Raw genomic sequence first — 19,056 nt, 5'->3', positions numbered from 1 at the left:
GAGACATTTCAATTAACAGGGCAATATTTTATGAGAAGGAACAATTCTAGCATTTGGCAAAGCCATACATTGCTTTGCATTTGTGAAATTTAATTATTGAAAAATTTGAGTGTAGACAACAAAAAAAACTAAAGATGAAATACGCCTCATGCAATCTTATTCAATATAAGCACCCAGGGAAAAGGTATTGGTGGAAATATGGAACTATGAAATATTAGGGATGGATATTATAAAATGTCATGTTTCACAAAAAATAATTTTTTTAAAGATTTTTTTTATTTATTTGACAGACAGAGATCACAAGTAAGCAGAGAGGCAGGCAGAGAGAGAGGAGGAAGCAGGCTCCCTGCTGAGCAGAGAGCCTGATGCAGGGCTCGATCCCAGGACCCTGGGATCACGACCTGAGCCGAAGGCAAAGGCTTTACCCCACTGAGCCACTCAGGCACCCCACAAAAAATAATTTTAGAATAATATCCCATGTGTCCATTAAAATTGGTGTCTGAGGCACTAGTTTCTTTTCCTACAGTTTTTTTCCCCCTTTATCATTCACTTGTTGAAACTGACTATAATAGATCCATAATCAATCTGTTGGAGAAAAAAAATTAGCAAAAGCACTGAAGTTTAGCACCCAAATAAAATTTAAATAAATAATGTCTCCCCAAACACAAGCATAATTATAAAATTAGCTCATTTAGAATACATACAATTTATAAAGTGAAAAGTACTATAGAATTATCCACCTTGGGCTCTTTTACTCAAAATGAGGGTGGTGATAATGAACCTAGTTCTTACAAGAGCTATGGGGGTAATGCAGGCAACGCAAGTCTCGGGAAACGTAGCCTATTAGATTGTTTTGTTTCATTTCCCAATTTGTGATAGCAACAGGCATTGAAGAAATATTCTTCTTAACTGTACTCTAGGACAAACAACATGCAAACTCCTTAATAAAGAACATGGCAAGTTGGTGAGTAATGCACAATTTAGCCAATTCTTTCCATGGGGGAAAAATGTTTCCAGACATCCAGTTTTTCAACAAAGCTCAAAGCAAACAGAATATATCTGTGAACTGAATTTTGCCCAAGTTGCAATCTTTAGTGTAATAGCTGAGAACATGGGCTTACTGATAAACAGATCCAAATCAACTTCTATCTTGGCTATTTATTAGTTTTATGACCTTGGATAAGTTACTTGATTTTAAGCTTCATTTCATCCTCAGCAAAAAAGCATTAATAATAATAGCTAACTCATAATGATATTGTAAATATTCAGTAAGATGAAATAAAAATCTTTAGTACATCAAGTACTCAATAAGTGGTAGATATTTTATAAGTTATATGCATAATATGTGTAATATGTAACTATAAATACACATACATTATATTTTTAAACCTAATTTCAAATTCATGAAAAATATTAATTTCCTCCCTGCTTTACTAATTGACATAGGGTGAATGTTCTTTATATGATGGATAAAGCCTGTCAATATTTATAATTCCTCTCAATGTATACAAATGTTTATTATAGTTTAATTCAGAAAGCAAAGATTATTATCTGTTCTTGGAAGAATTTGCTACACAAAATTATCTCACATGAAGCATTTATATTTTGCAAAGGACAAACGCATTAAAATTTTTTCCACACTAAAGCATTATAAACAAGGTAATTTGTTATAAAGCATAGGGGATTCTCTTTTAATTGTCTTTTTAGAGACAAATACAATAAAAATAATTTTTTTTATGGGAATTGGACATTTGGGGTATAATTTGGAAAAAAGAAAAAAAAAAAACTGATCAGCTCTCTCAGACTAAGCCAGTTCTACTGGATTGACTTTAGCCATAGGAATTTCACAATGGTAACAGTGCCTTTTCAGAACTTAACTATGACCTGTTTCCAAATCTTTCTAATGACACCTCAGATCCTCTCAGTGATCCTCCTTATACCCCACCTCTTCATCCTTAGAAACTTGTTCTCCCTAATAATTAACAAGCTCCTCTTTTCCACTAATGTGTTCTTGTCTAAAAAGTTTGGAGATTCTTCCATTAATATGTTGAACCTACAATCAGATAAAAATACCTGTGATGATAGCTGGAGTTGATGGAGCCTTATTGTGTGCTCAATATTAGATAAATCCCTTCCATGTACATCTCATTTAATCTCACCAGGGCTCTAAGGAGTAGATTCTTTAAGTATACCAAGGTTCCTCATCTGCAAAATAAGTCTGAAAGAGGTTAACTTGTTTGTCTCATAAGTACCAGAGTTAAGAGTTAAGTACAGACCCATTCTTAAGGCTATACTATACTGTCTGTCTAAATTCTTAGCTTAAGATTCAACCATGGTGAATTAGACATGGATGGAATAAAAGCTATCATTCAACATGTTCACATGACAGGAGCTAGATGGGCTGAAATAGGAGGATGATGAAGAAATATTAAAAGATATCCAGCAAGAAAATTCAAAATGAGCTATTGTTTTTGTTTGTTTGTTTGTTTTAGATTATATTTATTTATTTGACAAACAAAGATCACAAGTAGGCAGGGGTGAGGGGGAAGCAGGCTCCCGCTGAGCAGAGAGCCCGATGCAGGGCTCCATCCCAGGACCCTGAGATCATGACCTGAGCCAAAGGCAGACACTTAACCCACTGAGCCACCCAGGCACCCTGAGCTACTATCTATCTTAATACACTGATTTCATTAAAGTGTATATAGTGAGCTTGGTAAAAGATAAGCTACCTCTATGCATGGATCCCATTTTTACACAACAATAGCATATGAAAATACAATTAAAAAAAAAAACAGATAAATTGTAGTGATAATTTTTCCATTACCCAAGAAATCACCTCATTGCAATAGGATACACCCAGAGTTTCTCCCTCCATGAATTTAAGTCATTAGTGACCATTAGCTGTTTACAGAGGAACTCAGGGATGAGTGTGGGAGTGCTGCTGAGAAACAAACCAAAATATCACTAAAGCTATCAGCAATTAAGATACTGCACAACTGAAGTTGTGCCTATAAAAATGTAATTTAAACACGAATTTTCAGGACCATTTATAGTTGAAGAACAAAGCAGGATTAATTCTATTTTCCAGCCACTATTTATGTTGTTAATATAATAATTACCTCAAGTAGGCCACCCAGCATTCAAAAAGCTCCCAATAAAGCATGCACAACTTGTGAAAGGTAAAATATTCCAATAGGTTTAGAACTACAGAGAAACAGTTTTCTGCATCATAATTCTGAGGAAGGTCGAAAGGTTTGAAGTTCAACAAATGGATGAACACAGACTTAGTTGAGGTAAATCAGGATTCTGTGATAATATTTGGCGAAAAAATGTCCTCTCCTCACAAAAAAGTAGTATCTTTTTGGGCAGGCAAACTATTGACAAACTTCAGGTAGCTAATCCACAAGACTCACATTAATATACAATACGTGAAACGCATTTTCCCTTGGGCAAGAAGAGAAGAATCTATTGCCCATGTCATCTGTTTCTGTGAATACTGAAGATTACAATTATGTTTTGATGTTAATCCAACTACTGCAAATTTCTTGTTGCGAAGCACATTGTGAAAATGTGAGTGACAGTATAAATCTTTTTAAATTGAATTCAATACTATTGAAAAGAGCTGATGTTTTCAAATACTGTTACAAAGCCTCTGAACAACAAGAATAACTCTAAATGAAGCAGCCTCCTATAGTGACCTACTTGGTAAGAAAGACAAATAGCCAGGATAAAATCAAATTCTGCATGTCTGCTAAATAGTGTGTATGTGTGTGTGTATGGGTTTGTGTATTTTGCATTTTTAGGAACAATCACCTCTAATGCTTTGATGTCCTCAAAGGCAAATTGCACGGTGGGAACTCCAAGATGGTTGATGAAATAATCAGCATCACCTTGTATCTGTATGGAACTGACGTTAGTTTCTTGGCAGTTAGCTCTTCTGGAACAGTTGAAATGATTTTTCTGAAAGACATAATTTAAATTGTTAGCATACACTATGATTCTTGGGACACCCCAAAATCAGTGCTACTCGAAATACAGTCCATAAATCAGCTGCATCAATGTCATTCAGGAACCTGCTGGAAATATAAATGCTTAGGCTACCCCCTTATCTTCTGGAATGGGAATAGGAACCTTTAGGGATGGAGCTCAGGAACCTACATTGTGACATTTCCCTATGGTTCTGATGCTCACTAAACTGTGACTAGCACTGGACCAAATCAAACTCTGCTTGCTGTTGGTGCTTCAAAACCATTTTTATCACAGCTTTATTATGAACTGCAATGATTCTTTAATTTGAAATATTTTTAAATGCTGTTGAGTCCCTAAAAAGTTTAGGTTTTTTTTTTATTTTTTCAGAAAATTTAAAAGATGACTTTGTAGGTTATAATTCTATTCTTCTTAGAATTTTTTTTTTTTTTTGAAAACCATAGAAGGAATTTTCTCCATTTATTCTTAAAAGTATATTCCCTCAAGTCTTAAGTTTGAACTTTTAGGGAAAAATACCAATCTCCTCACACATAATCATGAGAAAAGTAAGACATTAGCAGTGAGAACAACACATCTCACATCAAGCAGAAAGTATATATTCAACACATATTTATCACTGTATCAAGACATTGACTCTTCAACACCACCCCTCCAAGTTTCTTTGGCATGATATAATTTCAAAAATACTTTTAAATATAACTGATCAAAAGATTTGGAAATTATAGTCTAGTACTTAGAAAGTGAACTGTTGCAATTTTTTTCAACTACAGTGCTAGATTTTTCCAACATATAACAATGTTTCGGTATCTATCCAACTTTTTTGGAGGACCTGATAGATCTTTGCCACGAAGTTAAAATCAATTAAAATGGAAGGCCTGTGTGAAAGTTTATAAACAAGACAAGGTTTCAGTTTAATGTTACTTATATATATATATGTGGAGTAAAGCATAAAAACCTAAAATTTGTATAGTGAGCCCCACCAATTTGCTTCTTTTGAAAGTCTGATTTTCTGAAAAGAGAGTCAATTCTCTTTCACTTCCTGATATACTCCTGGGGCAAATTCCTGAAGGTTTTAGATCAACCTGGGACAGTTTTGGCAGGGTTTTAATATTCTCCCAAAAGAGCTACCTTTAAGTACTAGATTATGAAAAGCAAGGAAACTACTTTATATCGTGTACAAAATTCCAAGTACTTTTGACAGATCCAGCTGTTGAGAACTAGGACCTTTAAAGGCATTTGTTCAGACAAACTAGATTTTTTTCCTAATTGAATGTGAATGCCTTTGTCAGGCAAGATATTAACAGGTGTCCCGTCACTGGAGTCCCACGCACAGCCGGCTTCACTCACTCACATTCACTGAATGGTGCCTGGGTGCATTTGAATTTGAATTTGTGAAACCTAGACTGTTAAACTCTTTAATGTTTTTAATAAGGATTTGATAGAATCTAGTCTTTTCTCTCCCCAGATGCTTAGCCAACGAAATTAAAAATCATTTTAACAAGTGATTTACACGTTTCCCCTTACTTATATCTGAGACATGTATCCTGCTCAACATCAGTGAAAATAGAGGTTTGGCTTTCATTTCTTTATTGTTATGGTGGGTTTTTTTTTTTTTTGGTTTTTTGTTTTTGTTTTTGTTTTTTTGTTTGTTTGTTTGGCTTTCATTTCCTTTTGTATATATAATTCTTAATATCCACTCCCAATACCTGCCACACTGTTATTCCTTAGATTTCTGTTAGAGAAATTTCCTTAGAATTTTTTTTTCTCAACAGAAGAATAGCATGGATTAAAAGGAAGCAATTATAAATTCCACAATATGTGTCTCTGAAGGAATTAAATTTAAAAAAATGTAAAACTTAAGTCTAATATATATTTTTTTAAGATTTTTTTTTTTTTTTTTTGAGAGAGAGAGAAAGTGAGTGAGAGAGAGAGCGCATGAGCTGCGGAAAGGGACAGAGAGAGAGGGAGAAGCAGACTCCCCATTGAGGCAGGGAGCTTGACTCCAGGGACTCTGGGCTTGATCCCAGGATTCTGGCATCATGACCTGAGGTGAAGGCAGATGCTTAATTGACTGAGCTACCCAAGTGCCCCTTACATGTAGTATTTGATCTTATTTTTATTCAGTCATTATTGCTATATAATAGCCTCACTCTTACAACAAGTGTGTTTCCCATAGATGCAAGTTGCTAAAACAACGCACATGATTCACTGCAATCAATTCTTGCATTCTTTTTTGCTCTACAAGTTTCACAAAGCACACTTCTTGTTTTGTCTCCACCTTTTACCAGCCCAGAACTTTTTTTTGAAGCCATTACAGATACCCTTGCCTCTCTGTACTTGCCATGGCTAAACCCATTGAATAGCTTTATTATTTTCACTGCATTCCATTTCTGTGATTCCTTCTAGCTACATCATTGCTTACATGTTCTCCATTCTCAGCCAATCAAAAGGGCAATATCCAGCCTTCAAGATTGTATTCCCTCAGATACTTCCATATTCTTTTCCCTACTCTGGCTTGCTTTACTTCACCCATTTATTTTTTTATTATTTTTTTTTTTAGATTTTTATTTATTTATTTGACAGAGAGAGACCACAGGTAGATAGAGAGGCAGGCAGAGAGAGAGAGAGAGAGGGAAGCAGGCTCCCTGCTGAGCAGAGAGCCCGATGCGGGACTCGATCTCAGGACCCTGAGATCATGACCTGAGCCGAAGGCAGCGGCTTAACCCACTGAGCCACCCAGGCGCCCGACTTCACCCATTTATTAACAAATCTTTCTTTTCTCTAAAGGTTTGTATTACCACCTCTGTCATCTATAAAAAACTTCTTTTATAAACCAAATAAGATGTCAACAGAATGAGCGTTATTAAGAATTGCTTTTCAGGGACACCTGGGTGGCTCAGTGGGTTAAAGCCTCTGCCTTCGGCTCAGGTCATGATCCCAGGGTCCTGGGATAGAGCCCCGCATTGGGCTCTCTGCTCAGCAGGAGCCCGCTTCCTCCTCTCTCTCTGCCTGCCTCTCTGCCTGCCTCTCTGCCTAGTTGTGATCTCTGTCAAATAAATAAATAAAATCTTAAAAAAAAAAAAGAATTGCTTTTCAATTATATTTTGACAGCTGAGATCTATTAAAGTACATCGATGGTGCTAAATCAAGATTTACCTATATACCTACATACAGAGGGAGGATAGAGTGCAGAAAAATAGTATTGTTTGGCCCAGATGGCTGGAACCTATAGCTGGAGCTACTTGGCTAGTGAGACTTCTGTCAAGATGAAGCACAAATGAAGGGTAAAAGCTTCAAGAAACCCAACTCAAAATTTGAGGATCAGGGACAACACAATTCCCTGAGGAACCCTCCTAGGGTCTCTTCCTTATCTACGAAGCCCAGCATTTCCCTGCAAAGTTCTGTAGAAGACTTATCTCACCAGCTCATACCATTTTTCCCCTCTTTGCTTCTGTCTCTCTCACCACCTTATCTTCTACTACTATTCTCCTGTGATTTCACCAGTGATGAGAGGAGGAAGTACTGTACCCTCAAGCCTGTGTTCATTTCGTTCCTTTTAGTGCTTTTAGTGCTATTTTCAGAGTAAAATAGGATAAAAAGGAACCCAATTTTCAGATTGGAGTTTTTCCCCAGTCATTTCATCTAGGGATTTCCCTTAAGAGTAGAACATTCCTGGCATAGAAACCCCATTCTCTAAAACTTTTTATTATTCAGTACTTTATAATCCAGGCCGAATTCATTGACCTTAAGTGATTCTAAAATCTGTAGCCTAACGTGAAGTGTTTTCCTACACAACACCTCAGTGGATTATAGTAGATCTACATCAGGTAAGAGATGATGACCTACTCAACCCCTGTGAACACTTATATCTGAGAGGGAAGTAGAAAGAAATGTTAATTTCCTTCATTTTACTAGAAGTTAGCCACCATGGGAAAGAGAAGGTTGGTAGCAAATTTGTGCAGGTCAATTAATCTTTTAAATTTATTTAAAGGCTGAGTAAATTCAAATTAAGTATTTCATCCAAGGAGTTCAAAATGTTCCATACTTAACATTTGATAACAAGCATTTTTATTACAGTTCATAAAATAAGCAAGTTCAGGTAATGACTGTGTTTATGTCACTTGTTTAATTTCTCACCACAAGTCTATTGAAGACCTCAAATGAATCACCATCTCAATCCTAAAGCTGCATGCTCTTTGCAAGTATACTTTTAGGCTGAAAAGCAAAACCTTATAGTAAATGATCACATAAGTTAAATACAAAGAAACTAAGTCAACATTTACCTTAATTGAATAGTGATACCAAGGCACATTGACAGATTTCTAAAGTATTTAAAAATATGTTTAATAATTCAAACATTTTATCTCTCCCACACTCTGCTTTCCCCTGCACACATAAGTATTCACTGTATATTTGTAAGAAATCTAAGGTGATTACTTATTCAAATAGCAAGTGTAAGATTCCAAATAAAAGTACCACATGCTACACACTATAATAAAATTAAATCACTTTCTTTTCATTTCAGTAATGTTTTGTAACTTCAGTTGTGTAGAAACAATTTATCTCCCTGTTTTTCCTGAAATCCACAATATAGTAATGTTCCAATCGTGATAATGATGCCTATGGGTATTTAAAAAAATGATTTCTCATTATAGGCACTGAGATGGTTAATTTTATGTGTCAATTTGATTGGGCCACTAGGTACTCAGATCTTTGGTCAAATATTATTCTGGGTAGATCAATGAGGGTGTTTTCAGATGAGACTGACATTTAAATTGATAGAAAGACTAAAGCAGATCACTCTCCCTAATGTGGCTAGGGCTTACTTGCCTTAGTTTAAGATCCTGAATAGAACAAAAAGGCAGATCATCCCTTCTAGGAAGGAACTGCCTCTGTCTGACTTTAGCTGGGACACAGGTCTTCTTTCTTTAGATTCAACTGAAGCACATCATTTGTTCTGAGCATCAAACCTGCTGTTTGAGGGGCCCAGAACTCACACCATGGGCTCTCTGGGTTTGTTCTTTCTGGGACTGCATGGGTCTTTATTTTTATTTTTTCAAGAATTTATTTATTTATTTCAGAGAGAGAATGAGTGCACAAGAGCATGGGAAGGAGAGGGAGAAAGACTGAAGCAGACTCACACTAAGGACAAAACTCTAAGAGGGGCTTGATCCCACAACCTCAACCAAGATCATGACCTGAGCCAAAACTAAGAGTCAAACTCTCAACTGACTCAACCACCCAGGTGCCCCCTTCCCCCTTTTTAAAAGCACATTATAATCACTGTATGTGGTTATAACCCATTATATGTAATGAGCCATGTATCTTTGGCATTTCTTCAATGTTTATTTAGTTACTATGTGTGCACGTCATAAGTTCCTTACTTATTTTGGATGTATTTTTATACCGGTACCTCAACTTCCTATCTATCCCCAGTTCCTCATAATGTATTACAGATCTCCTTTAGTAATCTTTGAGAGGAAACAGGAAGTTATACTTACTGATTCACTTTAACATTTTAAACTGGAAACTTATTTAAGTTATCCATAACACCAGCATCTGATAGTGAATTTCTTATACATAGAATATATTTTCAAATGGTAAACATTTTTTTAAAAAATCAATAAATATCTTGCAATGCATTTATTAAAGATTAAATTGAGTATGGATAAAACCCAGCTTTTTATCTTTTTTATTTTTTTTAAGTGGAAATTTTCAACCTTATAAGATGGGATTTTCAAAATCTCTAGTATCTTAATGTTTCTGCAAAGGTTTAATCACCTACTTACAGATTATTAAAAAAGTATTTTATCCCTCTAGTATATACCAATAGAATCGCCAAAGTAAAAACAGTCTAATTCTCATCTCATTCTATCCATTTTTAAAACTTTGATCTTCTTCCCAAATAATGGAGAAATGTTACTTTATATTTGAAAAACTTCAAATTATATTCAAAATACATTTATGCACTAATGAGTGTCTTAAGAAGGACTCTGTAACAGTGAAGATTAAAAAATGAAGATATTTGCCCTTCTTCTTACTCTATCTCCTGCCCAGCCCTATGTCTACTCTATTCCCCTTCCTCTTCCCTGATTAACTTAAGATTCCTGATCAATAGGCATATGATAACAGATGACTGATTTCTTTCTTCTTCTTTTTTTTTTTTTCTCTCCACTTAAGGCTTTTGTTTAACAATAAAAACAGGTGTGTTATTTTTAAAACCTTAAAATATCCACATTTCCAACAAACTGGATTTAAATAAAAATCTCGACTAAAATAATAAAATAGTATCCACTCTATGATATCTTATACCACAATACAGTCCAGATGAATCCACCTTTTAAGGGTAAATCTAAATCATAAAAGTATGGAGGAAACAATGGAAGATAATTTTTAATAATCCTAGCATGGGAGAGACATTTTTGAGTATGAGAACATACCCAGAAGATAAAACACCATTAATTACCCCAATGATATAAACTTAGTTTTCTACATGACAAAAATTACTGTACACTAAAGATAATTGAAAATCTAAGGAAAAATAGTTACAATTCATTCCCTAGCTAAATGGCCTAGTTTCTTTAATACATAAAACAAAAAACCTGAAAAGCCAATAAAAAAAAAATAGTCAATGAATATGAACTGGCACTTCACAAAAACAAACAAACAAACAAAAAAAACTATAAATGTCTTTTATGCATAAAAAATATATAAAATGTCTCTTATTTTTACTTTATAAAAAACTTTGGTAAGTTTGATTATGAACTGAGTTGTGAAGGATATGGGAATCCTGGTGCCTCATACTGCTTAAGAGAAAAAAACTTAAAAATTCTATGAAGGTTAGATAAATCATATCATATCTGTATAATGGAGTAATATCCAGTTTATAAAAAGAAGAATGAAGCCACTTATGCATTGGAGACGCAAAATCTCTAAGATGCAATTTTTGCTCAGAAAAAAAAATGTGTGTTAAGATTCTATATGTTGTCATTTGTATATATTAAAAAACCCTATATATGCTCTAGTACAAATGGCATTTGCCTCTGGAGAACAGTACTTATGGAAACAACAGATTTAGAAGGAAGACTTTTCATTGTCTACTTGTTTATTAATTTTTAATTTTAAATCTATGATTGAATCATCTGCCAAAAATAAATGTTAAAATTTTCAAATCTCCTCTGAACTATATGCTCTGTGTACCCAATTCCAAGATTCCCAGATTATAAGCTAATCAATTTAAAAATACTTTTGTTGGATAGCAGGAAAGAAACAAACCATTTAAGAGCCCCCAGTTTCAGAAATGTTAGCATTTTATAAAATGTCTAAGTAGAAAAATGAAGTATTTAAAACTGTATCATGAACAACCGTTTAATATAAGAAGGCCCATTTAGGATCATCAGATATGTATATACCATTGGGGAGGGGACAGATAAAAGTAACTGCCACTTGTAACAAGTTCTCTTATAGGAGGACTTAGGACAATAGCATGAGTTCTTTGCTGGGGTAGGGTCACTAAAATAGGTACTCGAATAACCAGGAGGATACTGGAAGAGAACAGATTGCCAAAGAGTGATGGGGAAAACTGAAAACAAAATTCCATTCATTTCATAATCATGATCTCCTTGAGGACCATTTTTGTTTACATGTTTTTTGTGTGTTGTATTTTCTAGATAAATATCAAGTTATTATCAAAATATGCTAAATATGGGCCCCCTCACTTTCTACAAGGAGACCTTTATATAAGGATTTACCATTTGCAAACAAATATCATATTAGATCATAATTTAACCCTGTGAGATGGATAAAACAGTAGTGTTCTGTATACAGGTTAAAAGCTCTGTTGCCCTCTAGGCGGAACATAAGGATAACAGAATCGGGGGCAGGGATTTCTAACTAGATCTTTACATCATTTGCCCCCCCAACCTCTACCTCCAGTCTAATAGTCCTCCTCCCCTCACACTCAACTATGGAAATAAGAAAGGGGTTCCTCCTTTGTATAGAAAAAGATGGTAAGCTGGTGATGAATCAATTCAATTCAAATTACCTTACAGTTTAAAGAAAATGGTGACTTAAAAAATTAGCACATTAAAGAGACTCCATAGATCCCTCTGCCACGTTGGCACTTCTCCAATAGGGTGTGCTGTGGTTTGTTCCAATCGCTAAACTTATTTCTTCATGCAATGCAAACTATATATAGAATGACAAGCCCAGTGCCCTTCCAAAAACCGCACTCTGATTCTATCTAAATGAAACCATGAGCATATTGAAAAGGTACAGCGGAACCATCCCAATTGACCTTTGGCCAACACACTGGATGAACGCACACTCCCCTCTGGGTACAATTCCTATAGGACCTTTAACGACTGAAAGGATCAGGATATAGATTTTATGTCTCCGTGAAGGATAACAACTCTGGCTTCACAGTGCTGTTCCATGCTGAGGAATTGGCTGACATCACATAACTTCAGCTATTATTTCACCAGCCTTCTTTGAGGTTTGTCTTAAATAGCTTCTCCTGGCCTCACAGGCAATGCTATTTTAAATAAGACAGCATCAGCATTTCGGTGATGTATTCCAGCTGCCAGGCATTAAAAAAATTAACTGAAAAACCTAACTGGTTTTCAATTCAACATTAACTGTCTCAGGCTCCAAATATTTTTAATGAAATATTTAAACAAACTCTACTGTAGATGAAACAGCTTAGTAACTTCCTTCCAAAAAAAAAAAAAAAAAAAAATTAGACGTCTCAAAAAAAGTAAACCTGGAAGCAAGGAAACAGTTGGAGTTATTCTGCATACATTTAGCATCGTTCAGTGAATAGCAGGAAGAAGTCGGCTGTCCTCTCTATGACCAGGGTTACAGGGCAGTAGTAAATCAGGTGGGTGCTCTCAGGTATTTTAGAGGTAATTCATTTAATTTTAGGAGGGCACAGGGAGAAAAAGCTGAAAAATGCAGACTTGGCAAGCCAAGAGGGCCAAAGGATGTGGATGGCATAGCATCCCACATTACCATTTCAAGGAAGTGCTGAGAGTGAGAAATCGGGCAGAGGAAATAACCCCATCAGCAGTACTAGTCTAACTCTGACAGATGACACCACTCTTGCAGAACCTGAAAGCCCAGCGCCCAAAGAGCTGCTGGCCTAGGGATGGCTCTGCTAGAGTGAGTTCTCCAGGGCTTTGTAGCCATACTGATTCTTAAGGAACACTGTGCAGAGGATGCCCAGGTACTACTCATGACTCACACCACAACACCAATCCCCACATGTCAGGTTTCTTTAGACTAGACCTATGACTATTATCCTGCTCACCAGGAAGTTTATAAACATACATCACATATTTAAACTCAATTCTTCTTTGTATTTTTTCTGCCTCTCCCACATGTTTTTTGAGGCCAGAGAATTTGTCTACCTTTCTATGGACCGCCTTGTGATCAGCACAATAAAATGGGTATGATCAAAGTTTGTAAAAATGAAGTCAATGTGACCATATTAATGTTTTCCAAAGGGAGGGAATGGGAAAGGAGAGAAGAAGAAAAGACCCAACACTGCTGGGGTTGGCATAGGTTTAGACCTGAAAATGATTGGACTCAGAGTTCTAAAGATTTCGGAAGCTTGAGGTTGACTTCAGGTAATTCCACAAGTCATAACTGTACTGGAAAATCAGTCTCTCTCTCTCTTTATTCCTTGCTGGGCAAAATCTGCTTTCGAGAAAACTATGTAAACTATAAGGTGCTAGAGGAAGTCAGTAAGTATGTACTGACTTTACAGAGAACATGGTAATAAGTAGCTGCTTGAGATAAACACTAAAAAAAAATCTAATCACGGCCCACACGTAGATGGCAGATGAGAGAGACAATTTTGCACTCTCCCCTCAAAAGTACTGATATCTCTTTTCAGTAGTATGACTTTAGGCAGTTACTTAACTTCCTGAAGCCTTGAATTTCTCTAATATAAAAAGGAAATGTGTGTACAATATGAAAAGGTTAGAGGAGTAAATTAAATAATGTGGGCAAAGCACTCAGCACCTAGTCCTCCTTCAAAAGTACTTAGAACCCAGCTGTTATTATTATGAATCACCTTTATGACTGAAGTAACCAACGGAACACACACACACACACACACACACACATCCTCCTTTTTGGCAATTTCTTTCTACCAAATCTGCTTAAAACTATTTTTTTCTGCCTTCTAAGACATGGAATGCTCATATTTAGAAAGTAAATCTTTTCCTGATTATCTAATGCACTTTTTCTCAATGAACTTTGGTGAACTTTGGTTTTAAAGGAGGTTCTTTTCACACTTTTTTGTTTTTCTCCCTTCTCAAATTAATCTATTTGGATTTTATAAAGTATTTCATGTGACAGAATTGCATTTTTCTTATTTAAATATGCTTACTAAATGCATTAAAAGAGAATTTTTAAATGTTATACAATTATTAAATATTGTAAAATATGTTGCCCTTTTAAATTCCCACAGAAAAAAAGACTTTTTTTTTTAAAAATGGGGTAAGACTGTGTAAAAGATGATTATTTATACTTAAAAAATGATAGGGCACCACTTCATATTTTCTCATCTAGTATCAAGGAATTTTTTTATTAAGGCATTTTATTTTTCTTAAATTTTCCTTAATAAATTATTATTTTCTAAAGAATAATTCTTAACACTATGTAGTTACAGTAATTGTTATTGTAGACATTCATATAAAGTCTATATAAAGTCATGACATTTTCTTATTAAAATATCAATTGAAACAAGATAAATGTGATGGGAAAACACAAGAAAAAATACTTAAAATAGTATTATAATTAATCACAATAAAAAGTAACAAGCATGGGACGCCTGGGTGTCTCAGTGGGTTAAGTCTCTGCCTTCAGCTCAGGTCATGATTCCAGGGTCCTGGGATAGAGTCCCACATCAGGCTCCTTGCTCAGCAGGGAGCCTGATTCTCTCTCAGCCTCTGCCTGCCACTCTGCCTGCTTGTGTGCGCACGCTCTCTCTCTCTCTCTCTCTCTCTGACAAATAAATAAATAAAATCTTTAAAAAAGAAGTAACAAGCAAAACAGTAGGGATCTAACATAATTTTTAAAAAAAAAGCCTTATTCTTCATTTACAGAAATATAAGAATTATTTTAGAAGACCTAACTTTATGATAGTAATATTTCCATTTCAGCCTTCCTTATTATTTTTTGATCACTTCAACTTTATATATATATACACATATATATATATAAACACCTAATTTATATTTAACAAATATGTATTTCATATCTGCTATGTGCCAGATGCTTTCATATACAATATTTTATTTTATCTTTATAACAATACTTTAGGGAGGAAATAATTATCACTAAGCTGTTTTTTTTTTCTTTCTTTATTTTTAGATTTTATTTATTTGACAAAGAGAGAACAAGTAGGCAGAGCAGCAGGCAGAGGGAGAGGGAGAAATAAGCTCCCCACTGAGCGGGGAGCCCTATGCTGCAGGGTGAGGTCCCAGGACTCTGGGATCATGATCTGAGCTAAAAGGCAGACACTTAACCAATTGAGCCACCCAGGCACCCCCCTAAGCTGTTTTAAAGCCACCATTCCTAAAATAAATTTAAGGAGCCATCTGTGGTCATTTAGGTAGTGAGAAGGCCAAAATTTGGGCCACAGTTTCGGTTTCCAAGTCCAATATTCTTGACTCTTTAACCCCAACGCTGGGATTCCAAAGAAATTGGGTTTCCCCTTTTCTCCAATTTGGAACTCAAAACACTTAGACATGGAGGCTACTTTGACAGGAGACTTTGTGTTGGATTCGACGTTTTGCAGATAGACACAGAAATCACACAATGGCCATTTGTCGTGTCTTCTTGCCATCCGCCACCTTGACAACTTGCCTGGATGTGAAATAGCTGCTTCAAACTTAACTCATCAAAGATTTAAATTCTACACTATGCTAAACAAAATGAGCCAGTCACAAAAGAGACAAATCTCATTATATGACTACTAGTGATTGAAGTATATCCCCCTCAAATCCCTGTGTTGAAGCCTTTACCCCCAAGGTGACTGTATTTGGATATGGGCACTGTGAGGAAGTGAAAAAGGTCATAAAGGTAAAACCCTTCCCAGGATTAAGTCCAAAATTGTGACAAGTAAATGCTTACTGTTTAAGCCACTCAGTCTATGGTATTTTGTTACAGCATCCCAACCAGGTTAATACAATGAAGTGTCTAGAGTAGTCAAATACATAGAGACAGAAAGTAAAATGGTAGTGGTCAGGGACTAGAGTGAGGAAAAATCTGGGGAATTGTTTAGTGGGTATAGAGTTTCAATTTTGCAAGATGAAAAAGTTAAAATTCCATTACACTGGAATTAAAATAAATAAGTAAATACTTTTTTAAAAAAGTTAAGATGGGGGAGCCTGGCTGGCTCGGTCAGTAGAGCATGGGACCCTTGAACTTGGGGTCATAAATTTGAGCTCCACGCTGAGTGTAGAGATTACTTAAAAATAACATCTTTTTAAAAAGTTAAGATAGAAAACATTTTAGTATGTACGTTTTATTATAATTATTTTTAAATAAACATAAACCAAAGAATAAAGTATTGATTTCTCTTAAATTATCTCTTTTCCCAGTATTCCTGTTGTCTAAAAATGGTCTTAGCATTCACCCAGTTGCTCCATCAAATCTTTATAATCATTCTTTACTTTTTACCTTCTTTTGCTGCCCCTTACACATGTAGTCTAGTGCTTCTCAGACTTTAGCATGTAAGAAATAACCCAGAGGGCTTATTAAAACACACATTTCTGGGGCCCCATTCCCAGACTTCTGATTCAGCAGGTCTAGGTTGAGTCTCAAAAAGCAAGTACAGGGGTAATAAGAATGAGGTACAAGCTAAGAGAATTAAAAGGAATTACTATTATTATAAATATTTTTAAATATAGAAAAAACTTGTCAGTTCTTAAAGATCAGAGAAACAAGATGCTTTTCAGAAATAATAACTTTACTCCGCACAGTCCAGATTCTATCTACCCAATTTTTGTTTGTTTATGTTTGGCATTCAGTGAAAAGATGCCAATTTTAAATCGACCAAATGAAATAATTTCATAAAGAAGTCAATGATAGCATTCTACCTGCAGTACAATCTTTATCATTTGGAATAAAAAACATATCTTCTCCTTTTTTTAAACTATTGGTTCTGAGAGCTAGGTTTCTAAAATCTATCATCTTATTATTTAAATACTTTATACAGAATATTGACCTAAATATTCTTCTTATTTTTCATAGCATTGTGAAGTAATTAGGGTATTACAGCGATCTGACGATGAGGAAATTGAGATACAGATAGGTAAGCAATTTCCAATGATCCTATAAATGATAAGTAACAGACTCCAGTCGAATTTGACTCCTACTCCAGGTTTTTCTTTCCCCCTTCTTCATGTTTTGTCAAAAGATTTTTTTTTTTTCTAATGTTGCTTCAAATCTTCTCCCCTGGTTGAATTTATTTATTTTTTGGTAAATGCTTGTCAAGGAAGAAGCAGGAGATGAGCTGTTATCACTACATATCCTTATGCTGTGCTGTGATGATCCCATTCATAAATGCCAAGGTGACTGGCTAACCTGAGCCTGTGCCCTGAGCTCCAGAGTCCATTGCTCTCTGTCTTGGTTGCATCAGAGCAACTATCCTTAAAGATGACTGCTCGCAAGTTAAACTAAGTTTAAAGAGAGAATTCAGAGAACTTTTTTTTCTTTTTTGGAAAGTCAATTCAGCTCAAATCCTAAACATTTAAGAGTAGGTAAAGTGTTTCATTAATTATCCTGCAACTCAGAAACAATAATCCTAGCATGATACTAATAACTAAGGCAAAGGGGGTACTCCTCTTCCAAATATTAGGAATGAATGATTAGTTCCAATCTCACAGGTTGTCAACGATATACATGCCAGTAAGTCATCACAGATTTCTTCCTCTCTCTCAATATATGTGTGCATGTATGCATGTATATACATATGTGTATATATTGCTTATATTTTATAATCATTGCACAATCCACAACAATTTGCTGAATGCCTACTGTCACATATTCTAGAGAATACAAATTTTTAACAAGATGCATACTTTATGTTTTCAAGGATCTTGGGATATAGTTGAGTAGGAAATGCTTACCCAAATGATGATTTGGGTGATTTGTAGAAAATATTTTTCTCTAAAGGGGACAGTATTTTGGTTTGAAAATTACTTTTGGGGTGCCTGGGTCTCAGACGTTAAGCGTCTGCCTTCAGCTCAGGTCATGATCCCAGGGTCCTTGGATTAAGCTCCGCTTCAGGCTCCCTGCTTGGTGGGAACCCTGCGTCTCCCTCTCCCACTCCCCTGCTTGTGTTCCCTCTCTCGCTGTGTCTTTCTGTCAAATAAATACATAAAATCTTAAAAAAAAAAAAAAGAAAGAAAGAAAAGAAAAGAAAATTACTTTTGGAAGTTCACATAAATTTAGTAGAATTGAATAGAGCCTATTGATAAGAAATCTTTGGCAACAGCTAAAAAGGGTGGCAAATAATGCAATAATATGCACCTACTGCTATCTGAAAGACAGGTAGGAGTTTTAATGGACATTGGTAGCTGCAAAATTCTCTTCGGGTAATGGAGCACTATGGTGGATAGATACATTATTAACATGATCTCTTTATCAGTTAAACTTGGGTTTCTGTTTCAAATACATGAAGTCAAACAGTACTATATCATTTCCTTGTTCTGACATGGAACAACAACTTAATGAAAAACACACAACCCCAGACCTCCTCAAAAAAGTTTCAGACTCACCTGTAGACTCTCAACCCACAGGAGCTAGAGTAGAAAATATTTGAGAGCTCCTATTCCTACAGTATCTAGCTTTATGCCAAATTGTATTGTTCCTGAGGCTCTGAGGAAAGTCTGCAAAAGACTTTTTTACATGTGTGTCATCACGTTTCAATCAATTGTGTTCTAATTAGACCAGGACAGTCGATTTAGAAGAAGGTAAATAAAAGTTGATATCAGATAAATTGCATATATTTAAGCTAATTCATATTTTACATAGAGATGTTTTGTTACTTAATTT

General features: G+C 35.3%; 1 protein-coding gene across 8 annotated transcripts in view; it reads right to left on the bottom strand.

Annotated features, from left to right (window-relative positions):
- The window catches only part of NAALADL2 (N-acetylated alpha-linked acidic dipeptidase like 2), a 1,357,959-nt gene that overhangs the window by 213,326 nt on the left and 1,125,577 nt on the right, over positions 1-19,056 (bottom strand). For all 8 annotated transcript variants that reach the window (XM_047730769.1, XM_047730776.1, XM_047730785.1 and 5 more), the window contains one exon: positions 3,814-3,960. In XM_047730769.1, coding sequence (XP_047586725.1) covers positions 3,814-3,960 — 147 coding nt within the window. The remainder of the gene's footprint in view (positions 1-3,813; positions 3,961-19,056) is intronic.

The sequence above is a fragment of the Lutra lutra genome, chromosome 1, assembly GCF_902655055.1.
Source record: "Lutra lutra chromosome 1, mLutLut1.2, whole genome shotgun sequence".
In the NCBI taxonomy this organism is placed as follows: domain Eukaryota; kingdom Metazoa; phylum Chordata; class Mammalia; order Carnivora; family Mustelidae; genus Lutra; species Lutra lutra.
The sequence above is the reverse complement of the archived record's forward strand: the minus strand, read 5'-3'. Positions and strand labels throughout refer to the sequence as shown.